General features: G+C 34.5%; 2 protein-coding genes across 2 annotated transcripts in view; both read left to right on the forward strand.

Annotated features, from left to right (window-relative positions):
• Nucleotides 1-4,667, forward strand: part of LOC138711279 (uncharacterized) — a 156,013-nt gene extending 151,346 nt beyond the window's left edge. The window contains exon 4 of the mRNA XM_069842709.1: nucleotides 4,417-4,667. Within this exon, the coding sequence (XP_069698810.1) occupies nucleotides 4,417-4,506 (90 nt within the window). The 3' untranslated portion in view covers nucleotides 4,507-4,667. The remainder of the gene's footprint in view (nucleotides 1-4,416) is intronic.
• LOC138709993 (whirlin-like) overlaps nucleotides 1-17,052 on the forward strand; it is a 508,846-nt gene that overhangs the window by 463,750 nt on the left and 28,044 nt on the right. The window lies entirely within an intron of this gene.

The raw sequence follows: 17,052 nt of genomic DNA on the forward strand, positions 1-17,052 counted from the left end.
GCATTATTCAGAAGCTTGACATGTAACTCTTTATTTTGCTGTTAAAGATACTTGAATATTAGGAAGATAACAGTTATGTTATTGCTGACAATTTACAATAGTCGTCAAACCATTAGGGTGAACTTTACACAGTAACATGATCCGTATAATCTCTATCTCTAACTTTCAAAAAAAAAAAAAAAAAAAAATACAGTGTGTCCCATCTATCTAGCTCACCCAAAATCATTTTTTTTTAGGCGCCAAATGAAGAATTGCTTCAATCATTGAGTAGGCCTACAATGGGGAGTTAATACTATGGGTATACCTATTTTGTAATTTTGTTTATTAAGGAGTAACGAATAATGACTTCATTTCTTTAAATAGTACCATGTACATTTTTATTCAATGAGTAATTTAACCTCTTGAAAGCCTGTTCAAAAATATATCACAATGTACCATTCTAATAAAAAGACATTTAGGGATGAAAAAAATATGGAACTCATAGCGTCCGAAGTAAAACGGCACTTTGTAGCATCACAGTACCGATATTGGGCCTTATTTCATAAACGGTACCCTAAATGGCATACGATGTACCACATTCTTAAGAACCAGTCTTCCTGATCTTTTAGAGGTCATACCTTTGAGGAACAGAACGGTTGTGTGGTACCAGCATTATGGATGCCCAGTACATAATGCATTAAAATAGCTCGTCGTATCCTAGACCAAAAATAACCTGGTAAATGGATTGGACGTTATAGACCAGTCAGTTGGCCTCCTCGTTCTCCGGACCTTACGCAACTAGACTATTTTTTTTTTTGGACGCTGTCTATCAAAATGTTACTACATTACCAAATGACATGCTGCAACATATTATTGATGCTTGTATATCAATTCATTAGGCAACACTAGAACGATAGGTCACCATTCATCCAAAGAGTGTAAGTAGCCTATGCTTTACATTCCAATGGTCACCAATCTGAATAGGACATGTGAATGTTTGTTTTAATTAGAGTAAAAAAGTGCTATAAAGTGCCATTTTACTTCGGATTTGCAGTAGGGGAGAGTCGGGTAGTATCGGACATCGGGTAATATCGGACAGTGCGTTTCTTTCATCTACCACAGATGGTAGTACCTGAATGACGTGGTTACGTAACTGTATGCGACATCACAGAAACGTAACCATGTCATTCATCTGGTTGTAGATGAAAGAAACTCACCGTCTGATATTACCCGATGTCCGATACTACCCAGCTCTCCCCTAAGTACGTACGTAATGAGTTCTATATTATTTTTGCATCTCTCAATGTGTTGCTTATCGGAATGGTACATTGTGATACATTTTTGAAGAGACCTCGAAGAAGTTAAATTATTCGTTGGAAAAAAAACATGGTGCCCTTTTTAAAAATGAAGTAATTATTCGTGTTTCCTTAATGAAGAAAGTTGCAAGAAATAGGCTATACAGCTATGATACTGTGGAGTAGTATCAATTCCTCATTACACTTAAACAATTTTTGTTTAAAACAGTTTTCATGTGGTGGCTAAAAAAATGTATTTTGGTTTACCAAGATAAATGTTACACAGGTAAAGCCTATTTCTTTATTCCGGCACCATCGGTTCATTTACTGATTTAGTTTATTAGTAATAATGCTGTTGTTTTTTCCAGTTCGTTCTTATTTACTAATTACAGTAGGTTCTGCCCAAGGGCTAGTTCTTCACTGCAAAGCCAGCTTTCTCCAATCTTTCCTATTTTCTGCCTTCCTCTTTGTCCCCTCATATGATCCATATATCTTAATGTCGTCTATCATCTGATATCTTCTTCTGCCCCAAACTCTTCTCCCGTTCATCATTCCTTCCAGTGCCTCCTCCAGTAGGCAATTTCTTCTCAGCCAGTGACCCAGCCAATTCCTTTTTCTCTTCCTGATCAGTTTCAGCATTATTCTTTTTTCATACATTCTTGCCAACACAGCTTCATTTCTTATTCTGTCTATCCACTTCACACGTTCCAATCTTCTCCATATCCACATTTCAAATGCTTTTATTCTCTTCTCTTCACGTCATCGTAATGTCTTTGTTTCTGCCCCATACAATGTCACACTCCACACAAAGCACTTCACTAGTCTCTTCCTTAGTTATTTTACCAGACGTCCGCAGAAGATGCTCCTTTTTCTGTTAAAAGCTTCCTTTGTCATTGCTATCCTTTTGACTTCCTGGCAGCAGCTCGTGTATTTGAAGTTGTCCACTTGCTCTGCTGCCTCATTTAGAATTCTCAAGTTTATCTTCTTTATTTTTCTTCCGATAATTATGGTCCTTCGTCTTGTTTGCATTTATCTTCATCCCATACTGCTCACAACTGTCATTTAGCTCCAGTAGCATGTCCCTTAGTGTCATCACACATAAATATTTTTTTTTATTCTTACGTGTTCCATGTGCATGGAATATGTTAATATGTTTACTTTTATTTTGTGTTCTTCCCATCAGTTCAATAAATTACGATTTTGAAACTATAAGGAAAAGAACATAACTTCTCTAACAAGCAAACGTCCTGATGGGGGCAGATAAAAAAGTTAATTTTTTTCCTTCCACCATGTTAATAATGTCAAAAGAAGTCCTTATACAAATTTTGGCCACTCGACCGCAATTACGAGGGCCGTAAAAAAATAAGTTCGTCAGGGGCCGCTAACAGAAAAAAAACACAATTTCATTGGACAAATTTATTGGAACGGACACAGTAATTGTTGAGCTATTTTTCAACATATTTTCCATCGGAATTGAGACATTTCTCATATCATGGGATCGACAGAGAGAGGTGCACACGCAGTGAAATTCTGGTTCCGATCTGAGGCGGCTGACTTCTATGACACAAAAATTGATTCCATGGTATGACAAATGTCTCAATTCCAGTGGGGGATATGTTGAGAAATAGCGCAACAATTGCTGTATCTGTTTCAATAAATATTTCTATGCAATTGTGCTTTTTTCTATAAACGTCCCCAGGGAAAATCACTTTCTGGACGGCCTCGTAATTGCGGTCGAGTGGCCAAAATTCGTATAAGCACTTCTTTTGACATTATTAACATGGTGGAAGAAAAAAATTTAACTTTTTTATCTGCCCCCATCAGAACGTTTGCTTGTAAGATATTTCTCAAAAGAAAGTCTATGAAAATCTCGCACAAAGATATAAAATGATAAATCTCTTGTTGAAAGTCCCCTATCACGAATCATAACAATAATAAAGTTCAAGGGGCTAATATTAATACTATTATTAATACTGAGTTCTAAATTATAAAAAAAATTTAATTTCTTCATAAAATGTAAAAGGAAATATACATCTTGATTACACAACTTTTAACACTGTATCACTTCGGAATATGTATGATAAGTACTTTCTTGTGTTAAATTTTAATGTACCTTGTTAACATGTTTCGACCTATTTTCTGTCATCTTCAGAACTGGTCGTTGTTGGTCTTGGCGCCTCTTGTTTCCTGTGAGGGTGCGTTCGTGTTTGCGTTTTGAAATTGAGTTGTGTGTTGAGAATATCGTTGGGGTGTGTTTTCGTGTGTCTGTATATTTCATATTGTTCTAGTGTGTTGAGTTTCTGGCTTTTTGGTTGGATGTGCAGTATTTCCATGTCTGTGTTGATGTCTCTGTAGGTGTGGTTGGCATTTGTGGTGTGTTCTGCATATGTGGAGGTGTTTTGTAATTTTGTTATGGTTGTAATGTGTTCTTTGTAACGTGTAGGAAGGAATGTAACGTCTACATAGGACAGACAAGCAGATCATTTCAAACACGTTACGAAGAACACATCACAACCATAACAAAATTACAAAACACTTCCACATATGCAGAACACATCACAAATGCTAACCACACCTACAGAGACATCAACAAAGACATGGAAATACTGCACATCCAACCAAAAAGCCAGAAACTCAACACACTAGAACAATATGAAATATACAGACACACGAAAACACACCCCAACGATATTCTCAACACACAACTCAATTTCAAAACACATACACTCTTTGACTCTACACTACGAACGCACCCTCACAGGAAACAAGAGGCGCCAAGACCAACAACGACCAGTTCTGAAGATGGCCCAAAATAGGTCGAAACATGTTAACAAGGTACATTAAAATTTAACACAAAGTTCTTATCATACATATTCCGAAGTAAAAGGAAATGTTAAAATCTAATAATTTGATAACGTCACAGACATTGCAGAGCTCTTTGTTTCTGCACAGAATACAAAGTTATGAATTGTGTAATATCTCCGGAGAGAATATAGGCTACATTTTCCCAGGAGAGAAATTTCCCTCCCCCGGGCCAGCCCTTGAATTCATCACTGTTGTAGTGTAGCTGGATCGCCGGTATAAGTGTGATGCAGACACCCAGAGCGTGAGAACTGCTGTGCTGATTGAGTGCGTGTTTCAGTGTGGCTACCTCGACGGCCTGCGCTCCCAGTTGGGAGGCTGGACGCAGAAAGTGAAGTCGTGGTATTGGGGAAGGCCTCTCGTAAGTTAGAGATAGTCAACCACCCTCTAGCGTCCCTCCATGCATGGCAGTCACTAGCACTCCACGGGGTTCCACATTGCACTCTTAGAAATAAGTCCAACTTGGGAGTCATTATTTTTATACAACTAGTAGCGAAGAGTCCCCCACCAACTCAACACTGCATGTCCTGTAGTGACGTAGCTATGTAGTGGCACTGGATTCGAATCGCAAGGCCTCCTGTAAATCCTTTGTATCTTTTCTTCTAGAAGGCTTCAGTTCTTGGATGTAGACAGCAATGAAAGTATTACGTAGTTTTATGCTAGGGCATAGTTTCCTCTAGCGTTCTAATATTAATGCATAACATGCAGTATACAGGGTGTATCCAATCTTTAGGGTCAAAATTGTACAGATGGTAGAGGACTATGAGCATTTTAACATCAGGAACCAGTGGTCGGGAATGCATATTCCAGGAGCTATAGAGTCTTGAACAAGTAATAAGTTTGAATAACATTTTTGCAAGCTGTTTTAATTTTTTACACACATAAACAATTTACATCTCATAGCAACTGTTCAAAGTGGTGATCACCAGCCTTGATACATCCAGAACAATGCGTGGCATTTTGCTTCGCTCTCTTAAGGACGCCTGGTAGAGTTCACAGGGCAATTTTATGATTAATCGCTGTTGAAAAGAAAGTTAAGTTTCTCTAGAACTACTGTACATTATCTAAGATAACAATTTTTTCACTGCCCATTATGGAATGTTTTCTAAGTCCACTGCTATTAAAGATTTCTAATTAGTATTTTAAAAATGACATTTTTTTTTTGTTTTTTTTTTGCCATTTCCCGAAAGTTTGTTTTTTTTTTTCGGGTACACTTTTCTCAAAAACAATTCAACTTAGAAATCTGAAATTTTTTGTGGGTGTACAGAACGTTTAACTAAATACAATACATGAGAGATTTTGATACAAAAATACACCATTCCCAAGGGGGAAAAAATTATGAATATAATAAATTACAACAAACAATTTTTCTGAAATATGAATTAAAAAAACACAAATTATGCTCTGAAGTGTTCTAATTGTTAACTGGTTATATGAAGACACTTATCAAAAGCATTACTATAAAAATTTGTGAAGATCTGATAGACTATATAGTTTCAGAGAAAAGTGTACCTACATTGGAAGCTGTACATATACAGTCTTACTAATAAACCGTGTATAGTTTTTATACTAGACTCATGCAGAGTTGAGACAGAAAACTTTACTAATAAACCATGCAGACGCGATGGATGTATAAACAGGCTGTAACTATACAATGGGAATTGCTTTGCAGTAGTTATATACACGAAACCCCTTGTTTAAGCGTTGTATATAGAGAAAAAATGGCCGCCCCTCTAACAGCTGTTCGTATCGACTGTCATTTTATGATGATGGTTGCCCAGTAACCAAAGAAGAACAAACCAAAAAGCACAGAATACTTAAAATAATATTACTGTAGCTTGTACTCTTTGACCAAAATATAGTATGGTAATCGATTAGAGCCAGTTGTACTGTCGATACTTAACACGCCACACTAGAGCGCTCTACCGAATGCAATAGAGAACCTCAGATATTCTATTACCTTTCGTAGCGAAGTAATGACGAAACTATGACGTAGCTGTGTAACAGTTGTACTGTTATACACGACGTATGTAGTGATTATTAGTAAGGAATTTACACACGACTTATAAACGAGCTACTCATTGTATAAGTATAAGAGAGTTAAACGTCTGTATACAGAGTTTTTATTAGTAAGACCGATATATTATACGTATATACATATATATTATAATATACAGGGTTAGTTAAAAGTCCCGCACCACCTAAATAACTTTTGAAGCATACGGTTCAGTGACATGAAACTTGGTATGTGAGGATAACCATATACTAAGAACTCAATAATGGTATTACCGAGTTTTTTCTACTTCCGGTTTAACCGGAAGTAACTCCAACTCTCTTATTTTAAATGGAACACCCAATATATATTTTTATTTTGAATAGTGCTCATTAAGAGCTTTTCAAAAAGGACCCACACTTGATACTTCTGTACAAATTCAATGTTGCTAAGTCAAGAAAACAGAAAAGTGTATCGAATATTAAAATAATAAAATACTCCTTCCCTAACAAAAACAAAACAAAGCTAGCTCACCTTCTAAATTATGTGTTCAAATTGGTAGCCCTCAGCTGCTTTACAATGTGTCACTCGATCATAGAAACCATTTAAGGAATGATTTAACCAGGCTTTAGGAATATCTTGTACCACTTCCATTTTTATTTAGCAACACTGAATTTGCACAGACGTATCAAGTGTGGGTACTTTTTGAAAAGCTCTTAATGAGCTTTATCCAAAAATTAAAAAAATATATTGGGTGTTCCATTTAAAATAAGAGAGTTGGAGTTACTTCCGGTTAAACCGGAAGCAGAAAAAACTCGGTAATACTGTTATTGAGTTCTTAGCATATGGTAATCCTCACATACCAAGTTTCATATCACTGAACCGTATTCTTCAAAAATTATTGAGGTAGTGCATTTATTATTTTAATATTCGATACACTTTTCTGTTTTCTTGACTTAGCAACACTGAATTTGTACAGAAGTATCAAGTGTGGGTAATTTTTGAAAAGCTCTTAATGAGCTTTATTCAAAAATAAAAATATATATTGGGTGTTCCATTTAATAATAAGAGAGTTGGAGTTACTTCCGGTTAAACCGGAAGTAGAAAAAACTCAGTAATAGCATTATTGAGTTCTTAACATATGGTTATCCTCACATACCAAGTTTCATGTCACTGAACCACATGCTTCAAAAGTTATTTAGGTGGTGCGGGACTTTTAACTAACCTCGTATGTTGTTTTAATTATTGCACAGATTAACACAACTGTACAACTAAAGTAATTAACACTAGCTAGAAATCTTTGATAACAGTGGGGTCAGAAAACATTCCATGATGGGCAGTGAAAAAATTGTTATCCTCGGTAATGTAGTTCTAGAGAAAACAAACTTTCTTTTCAACAGTGATTAATCATAAAATTGCTCTGCGAACTCTACCAGGTATCCTTAAATATCCCTGATGTCTGTTGTACAATGAAACAGGCAGGGAAGAATCTGTTACCCAGGTGATCATGGATATGAAGTGGGCAGTGTTACAACCACATTCTCTTGCAAACAACAAGATATTAAGGCCCGATTGTATAAACCATTTAATCTTAGATCAGAGGTTAAATTGATCCTTGTTTCAGCTGAACTTGGAATTTTGTGTTGTATAAAGTCTAATCTGAGATTAATTTGTCTCAAACTAAAGTCAACTTTGACTGAAGAAATTTCTCCGATTAAGTTAGATGATCCAAGTTCAGTTATTTATTTTCTGTTTGAAATATACGAGTGACAGATTGTGCAAATAAAATACCCATTATTATTAATATTAATAGATATGATAGGTACATTTATATATATTTCTTTCAATTTCTTGCCTTAATGCACAAACAATCATATTTTATAAGGCTCTATCGTGTTCAGCAGTATCAAATAACATAACCTATAATTATATTATGTTTATAACAACCATTAATTATTAATGGATATGATAGGTACATTCATAAATTTTCAATTAACTGTATTACTAAACGAAAATTGTCGTTTTATAAAGCTTTATTATGTTTAGCAGTATCAAACACCATAACATGGTGATAACTCGGAGAACAGTCAACCTTCTTCTTATTGTCCGCCATTATTTACATTGCACAAAAAACCAGTGTCTCCAACAGTGTACGGAAAGTCGCCAAAAAGTAGTTGTGAAGTCGCTATATTTCTCATTATCAACAAAGAAAGATTAAATTTAGTCACTATGGGGTGCTAAAAAGGTCACTAAATCCCTATTTAAGCAATATAAAAGTTAAAAGAAATTGTTGTTGAAAAAGAGTTAAAGTCGCTAGATTGGCAACACTGAACAAACCTGTCCGCTCATCACGTATTTCACCTGTTTATGCGATGTTGCCAAATCCTTTTCACGTGAAGTAAGATTGCATTTGAACCAAGGTAATTTGATCGCAGAAAAGTTTTATACAATAGAAGAAGTGTTTGAACTCGGTTCACTTTTCGATCTTCGATCAAAGTTGATCTTTAGTCAGGGAGTTTTATACAATTGGGCCTTAATGTTTTATTTCCAAAACAGCATACATCTCATAACAACAACTTAGAGCTCAGAGCAGTTGTTGAAAGTGACGACCACCTGTCTCAATACGTATATGCATTACAGCAGTGGTTGTCAAACACCACGAAATTGTGACGTAATAGAAATGCAACCCGCACACCATTATGCAGGGAGAGGGGTGGAGTGGGTATCTCCTCAGGTAATGTGCAGATACGGACTGTGACCAAAAAAACGAAAGCAATATAATATTCTTCTATTATTCACTATACACAATTTTTCCATATTATTTTTTTATCCTCCTATTAATTATTTTTGTATTATTAATAAAATAAAATAAATTAATTTTCTTATTTACCATAGAAAGAGCGTGTACTTTACATAAGCAGATATTTGAATTTAGTAAAACGTACCAGACTGGTCACGAAGTTGTAAATTACACTACATACTTCAAAAAAACGTCGAAGTATTTTACTCCGATTAAGACATAGAAGCCGATATTTTTTATTGTTTATTTATTAATGAAATATTCAAATTACACTCATACGTAGGAAAAAAAGTCGATGTATTTTACCCCGATTAAGACATAGAAGCCGTTACTTTTTATTGTTCGTTTATTATTCAAGTTACAGGTAAGGACGTGGTAGTCTTCATAACAAGAAGAATAATGACAACGTATATTGTTCTTTTATACTTCATTTAAAATTTTACAACAAATTAAGTATCTCATATTTTTGCCATCTGCACAAAATAAATACTTTTCCTTCCATGCTCCTTAAAATTAAGTTTTTACTTACTATCTGTTTTCGAAAAGACATCGAAACATATTATCCTACACACTTGTAACATTACATACGTACGTCCGCTGCTGATAAATGCCTTTACTTATATCGAAGTGACGGCTGTAAACAGAGGGTGGAGGTATGATGCCATGGTTACGCTTGAGTGGAGACAGGAGCATGTGTCGCGACACAACTTTTGGCGATCACTGCATTACAACGACGCATGAAATTTTGTAAGCAATAACAAATATCACCATGGAAGCGCCAGGCAATTGTTTGTTACGAAAATTAAAGCAGCTTACAGAAACGTCCTTCACATACACTTTCAAGACCTCGTGGCGTTCGAAATATCCATTTCCGGCCACTGGTTCCTGATGTCAAAATGCTCAGTTTAGAGTTCTCTATCATCTGTATAATTTTGACCCTAAAGGTTGGTAACTCTGTATTTTTATACAGTATACGTGAAATGTAATGAAAATGTATTAATATATCTGCCTACATTAATATGAGGATTGTTCAATATAATAATTAATTTGCACAAAAAAGAGAAAAAAATAGCTGCAGACTTAATACACAGACTATATTATTAACGTGCAGTAATTTCTATGAGTCTTAGAAATTAAATAGAAATGTAACATTCCGTACCAACATTACGCATTAATTTGGGTCATCACCCGATAAATGTGAAACTAAAATTCTTACTTAAGGGAATAGGATGGTTAAATATGATGAAAAGCTAGTATATTTTAAAAAATCCTTCAAAATGCTCTCTAATAGTGAAAAGTACATTACTTAAAATTTAAGGCTCATTTATAGCCTTTAGCTGCTGTGACGTCATTTTTAAAGTTCTGGTACACAGGGTTTTTAAATGACACAAAACTTTGATTGCAATTTCCCGTAACTTAATCTATTTTGCTTTATTCCATACAAAAAGTTAAGTACCTTCTGAATTATTAATGCTACAAACATGATATTATTTGGGTGCACATTTTAGGCTATTAGGAAATTTTTCTCTGAAACAGAAACTTATTTTGTAGTATTTGAAAAATATGCCTCCATATTTTTATAATTATAAAATTAAATTTTGAAATGTAATCGTTTGTATAAAAGTTTTGAAAGCCAATATTAAAATCATGCTCCAGACATTTTAAAGAATGTGGTTTTTGGAGTAAAATGCTATAGAAATGTTTAATTTATTTAAAAAATGGCAGATAATGACCATTTTAGTGAATTACTGTATCATGTTTTTTTTTCTTCAAAATTTGGGGCCCATTTTTTTTTTCAAAGACTAATTCCGAATTTAAGATGTTGCATCAATAATATATCTAGGTACATACATAAGAATGAAAATTGAGCATCAGTTAGGAAAGGAATTTCAAATTTCACCATCTTCTTCCCTTAAAGAAACTATTTCTTGCCAATACAAACTAAATGGACAAAAATCGATGTATCCAGTTCTGAAGTCTGGGTATGATTATTTGTCCTTCTTTTTGCGTACATTAGGATCAAATTAATCTGAGATGATTGTTAATGAAATGGCGTGTATGATAAGGCTTATCAATTTGGTTACAAACAGCATTAATTATGCTATTTGGAACATTTCTCCACAGAGATATTATAATATGTTTCTTGTTTTTATAATCTGTCCTTATCTCGATGCAGAAGTACTTGATTGCGGGATATTTTGTATCGGAGGTTACGCGTTAACCGTTACTCAGCTGTCTTCGTTGCGTTGCATCCTGGACTGCAGGTTTCTAGGAGGCCTTGCCAACTGAATCGGGATCCAAGTAATGAAATGGCTGGCGTAGAAGCGCATGGGAGTCTCGCTCAGATATTTGCTCTGTCTCTCTCGGTGTTTGTGTCTGTGTTTCTTCATGCAACACGGTGGGCGGAGCTTTTCTCGAGCCAGTTTGTCTAGGAAACGCGTGAAGGCATGAATTAAAATGTTCGGAAGATTTCGTGCATTATCGCTTGTTCATTCATGGCAATTGGCTATCAGAACACTCCCGCCTAGCAATTACACGATATCTGCCGAACGTATCGGGTAGCGTTTCCTGAATATTAATTATGCCGCAAGCTCTGTCCATTTCTGCAAAAGACACCAGTTCACGTTTCAGCAACTTCCACCTGACAGTAGCTACATCTGTCGTCAAATTTGTTAGATACGAATGATTGGAAGTTGATGAAAGGTAATTAAATATTCTTTCTCTTTTTTTATTATTCATATTTATGCGTTTGCTCTTCAGGGTTTAAATTTTATCTTTGGATTTAAACCCTGTTTTCTATTATCAATTGTAAAATAAGATTTTATCTCTTTATAAGCTTTCCATTTTATCTCTAGTTGCATGTTTCTGTGTTTCTCCAATTTCTTGATTGTTTTATGTGAACCGCTCAGTTCTCTGTTTATATTATCTCGTTGTACAGGGAAAAAGTGAAAGCGCCAGTATCAAGATCTGCAGGCAACAATAGTGAATTTCATGGGGGAAAATATACAGCGCAATATTCAAGGAAATTAGTCTATATTTCGTTTTTCAACTAAAAATAAGTCCAAAACTGTTCTAAACATTGTCAAGGTAAAGAGTTCTGGTCCCTCGTATTTCATTTCTCCTTGCTTGTCAGCCACCGCCTACTGGATCGCATCGTCTGCTCACCGTGTTCTCCTAGAGACAGGCAATTTCTTAATTATTTAAATGCTCCCTGGACAAAATGATAATTTTGGTGCATGGTAATTTCTTCAAAATCTTTCTTAATTGTTATTTTATCCAGATAATTAAAATACGGTCATTTAGTCCAGGGAGCATTTCAATAATTAAAATATCTGTTTATAGAACACGCTGTGAAGACGATGCGATCCAGTAGGCAGTGGGCTCACAGAGAGAAATGAAATACATGGTAGCAACGAGGGAGCAGAACCCTTTACCATTGCCATTTTTCACAAAATCTCTAGATTAGAATTTCATAGACAAACGTAAAAAATTGTATCTTGCGTATAGCTTACAATTTTAATAATAGATACGAATAGCGTGTTTATAAATAATTTATTTCATTCCTCTATTATCATTATAGTTATTGTCATAACTACAGGAGTAAAAAGTATGGTATATGAATTATAATTCTGAAACTGGACACATCTAGAAGACTAAATTAAACACATGTAACTTTATTTTTAAGAAATGATGGGTAGCAATTTCTGCAACATTCATAGATCGATATTCTTAATTATTTTTGTGACAGAGACCAACACGAAAATAATTTACAAAAATGATGTTTGTTTTTGTTGTTTTTTTTTCCCCCACATCTCGCACTGTTACCTATTCTTTATTTAAATTTCTAGCCAGAAGATTCAATGTCTGTCTTTGTAATTTATATATACCTATGTTTTAAACCTTTATTCACTCATATTAATGAAAATAAGAAGGGTTGATAAAGTCGAATATAAAAATATGGTTGACGTTTACCAACATCCTTGAAATAATGTTTGTTGAAAGTAACGTGCGCTTCCAATTACACAATAGCGACCAACATCGTGTATACATGCCGCTCAACAGGATTGGTTCAGAGAAAGATCTCTCATTCCTTGGACCAATAGAATCACAAATTAACTTTACAACACGTGATCATACGACTGTTAATGTAATGATTTAAAAAAAAAAACAATTCTGCATTCAACAATCACATCTTCATGTGTGTTAGTAGTTCTAAACCTTCAGTAATTTGTCATACTCCAAGTTAACTTATACAAGACATGTAGTATACCAAAATGAAAGTTGCGAAATTCCCTTCGTGGAAGAAATCCTGCGATAGTTTATGTTACTGGGTGTGAAGAGAGGATCAATGTGTGAGCTGTGTATGTGAGAAAATCTTGATCTGCGTGTGCTGAATGAACCCAAGTTCGAAACTCTGAAACTGAGCGAGACACTCGGGCCCGAATGTTAAAGTATTATCGTATTTCTATATCTTACAAACTACAGTTTCCAAACCTCTTCCAAATGAGATTTTTTAGTTATAAGACCGCACTTTGAATAAATTATCTATTCCATATTAACTCAGCGATACAATTTATTACGTAATTACATGGTAGAGTTAATAATTTTGTGAGCTATGATTGGTATGAACACTGCAGTTTTCACATCCTATGCACATTACATTTAAACTAATCTCTTTCAGGTAAGATGCACTTACACCAGCATTGGTGCAGTTGCTTGAAACATTTATGCAAAATATATTTGTTTGTGGTGCGGGTCGTTACACCAAATAATTCTTAGCGATTGTGCCGTGGTCCATGATTTATTTACCATGGGCCTTATTCCACAAGAGTATGGTATAAAACATTACAAATTACAACTGAAAATTATTGTAAAGTATGGAGTTGCATCTTTCTGGTCCACAAAATTATGTATAACACTATACATTATTAGTAAATGCGTACAAGTGATGTAATAATAATAATAATAATAATAATAATAATAATAATAATAATTTATTAAGCCTACCTCTTTTCTCTGCGGTATTAAGTTACTTTAATGTGTCTATTAAACAACAATCAGTAACCACAGTATTCAAGGCTTTATAATTGTACCATCAGATGTCACGGCGTATGCGTATATTAAATTTTATCTGAGAGGATAAAAAGACAGGAGAGAGCAATTCAAGCAAATAGCACAGTCTACTATATACAGTCGCGAAGCTCAATATGTAGTAAAAATGCAAACATGAGTAGTTGCCCACCACTAGGATCGCTACTATCGCCTCATCATCGCAGATCTCTCTCGTAGCAGCCGACAAAATATGTTACACTTTCGTTCTCGTGTTCTTTTGGGAAAATTAACACCTTCCTTCCAGTATTGAAATATTAAATGCATAAAGTTAATTTATTATTTTAATGAAGTATATTAAATTCCACCATAAACTCGAAGATACCTGCAAGAAATAAGTTAATATAATTTTTGTTTGTGCAAAACGAACTGAAATTTACTATAATAGCTTCACTCATTCAAGATTATAGCGATAATTAACTATGAAACCAATAAATATTAATTTGTATTTCTCTTTATAACAATAATAATGGAAATATGAATTAATGGAGTAACTTACGTGTACCGGTACTTGTAGTGTAGGCTTACGTAGTTAACAAAGTGGGATGAGGTTAAGCAATAATAATCACACCAGAATTGGAAATAAAACGTGATCAATAAATTTTATTGTAACAGACTTTTTCTACGTCTCTAGTAAAGCAACAAATAAAAATAACAACAAAATTAACAGCTATAATTAAAAGCATATCCTTTGAATAAAATAGGCCTAAGCAATAATAATCCCACCAGAATTGAAAATAAAACGTGATCAATAAATTTCATTAAAACAAACTTAATTTTTCTACGTCTTTAGTAAAATAACACATAAAAATAATAACAAAATTAATAGCTACAATTAAAAATATATCATATGAAAAAAAAGTAGGCACAACCTTTATTTCTCTGGAAATTTAGCAGCCTAAGTGACAGAACTTTAACCGGTATCTAATGTCCTTTCGGTTAGACTGAAACATTTCATTGTGAAATTTAAGGATATAATGTATTCTAACAGTCACAAAGAACTTCAAATTAACAGTTTTGTTTCTGCACAGCATTCTTGTGGAAACCCAGGAACCTTTCTGAATCTTTCGGAAATCGGAAAAAGGATAACTCTTGCCTCTTTCTCTTACTGTTGCTACAATTCATAGCACTACAAACGTCCCCTCCTTGTCCCATATTATTATTCCAACTATTATATTTTAGCCATTAACATTTTCATTATAACCAATAACGAACATTTCACAAGCATCAATGTGAAATACGCAACGAGCTAGCACTCGATAGAAATACGACACAGTCCAAAGTCGACCATGGACGGTCTATTGTTTCTAGTTGCTAACCGCTTGGAGCGCTTTATCACGAGATTTGCAAAAAAACACCTCAAGCTTCGCGACTGTATATAGTAGACTGTGCAAATAGGTCTATGCTTGAAATCGGTACGACGGATATGACGTCAAACTCCACCTTCCACGCCCCATAATCCTCAGCGAAATACCGCCAATCGCCAAATAGTCAATTGCTACTATCGGTTTCGGTCAAACGTAAACGGTTTAGAATGGATGTGGAGGTAACAGGAGTATTGGCAGATTATTATAGCAATGTACATTTCACTGTATATTTATTAAAAGTGTTATGGTTGTGACATGGACTGAACACTTAATTTCCACATTCTTTCTTTTATCAAGAAGGATGTTGGCATTCCTTCATACAGTATGTTAAAGCATAGGGAGACATATCAACGGATATATTCTACATTTGAGCCGAACAGAATATTAGCTTATTTATAAAAAAAATAACACCTGCTGAACTTGATTACACTTTTAAAATATTCACAACAACACGAAACAATTCGTAATCGTAATAATACGAACAAAGCAGCTCATAAACACACCGGAAAAAAGATGAACAATGGGTAATTTGACGGCCATACTAGTACACCTTTTTGGTTCCAACGTTTCAAGCTTATGCTCCCTTCTGTCTTTCTATCCTGGAAGAATTTTAATGTTTAGTGGTTGTCACTCCTTGTCAACGAAGATGACCGAACCTTACCGATTGAGTACTAAGAAACGTTTCGCGGATACTACAGGCTGTTCGTATTAATATCTTATGCCTATAATAAAGTTATGTTCGTCTCAATTATTTTTAATATCGTATTTAAGGAACTGTGACAAAAATTAATGTTACCGGTACTGAAATATATTTCTCTCAACTCTATTATATTACTGTGCCTACCTTGGAATTCTGATACTTTATAGAATACTTTTGATATATAATAGTTTTATTTCTGCAGCAGTTTCCGACAGTTTGCAACCGTCATGAGCATGCGCACAACGACTTTTCGATGTGTAAAATTGAAGTTCGCATGATCATGATAGTTTTAAACCGTAGGTAACTGCTGCAGAAATAAAGCTAATGTAAGAACATGCAATCCCAGTTTTTTAGTCAATATGAATTGCAGTAGTACCAATTTTAGTCAACAGACTAATCTTGGTTCTTCCATCTCTATAGCACTAAATCTAAAACTTTAATAATTATAGGGCCTATTCAAATTCTGATTTAAGTTTGAATTTATTTTCTTCACTAACTGTATGATTTTCCTCTTCGTCACCATCACCATCACTATCACTATTACCAGACCATGTATTTCATAAAATTATATGTTGATAATAACACTAACAACATTGTCACTTGTAGTGGAAACTGTACATTGGTACATAATGAACTAATACTAATACTTTTGTGGAATTGAAGGGTGATAATTTCACTTGTAACTTGTAAATATGGAGTAATAAAGTACAATAATTGTATGCCATGCTTTCGTGCAACACAATCTTCATAATTTGTACAAATTGCGGGTGAATTTACTTGTAATAGCATACTTTTGTGGAATAGGGTTTCTGTTATTGAAGTACTATTCAGAGCTTCGTTTACTGTTTTGCCGAACTTCTGACAAAGATTTGATTCTTGCAAGCTGTTCAAATGCTGACAGAATGGATGAACCACTAACACTGCTACACATCTCTTATAAGCTCAAG

The sequence above is a fragment of the Periplaneta americana genome, chromosome 12 (genome assembly GCF_040183065.1).
Source record: "Periplaneta americana isolate PAMFEO1 chromosome 12, P.americana_PAMFEO1_priV1, whole genome shotgun sequence".
Taxonomy (NCBI): Eukaryota; Metazoa; Arthropoda; class Insecta; order Blattodea; family Blattidae; genus Periplaneta; species Periplaneta americana.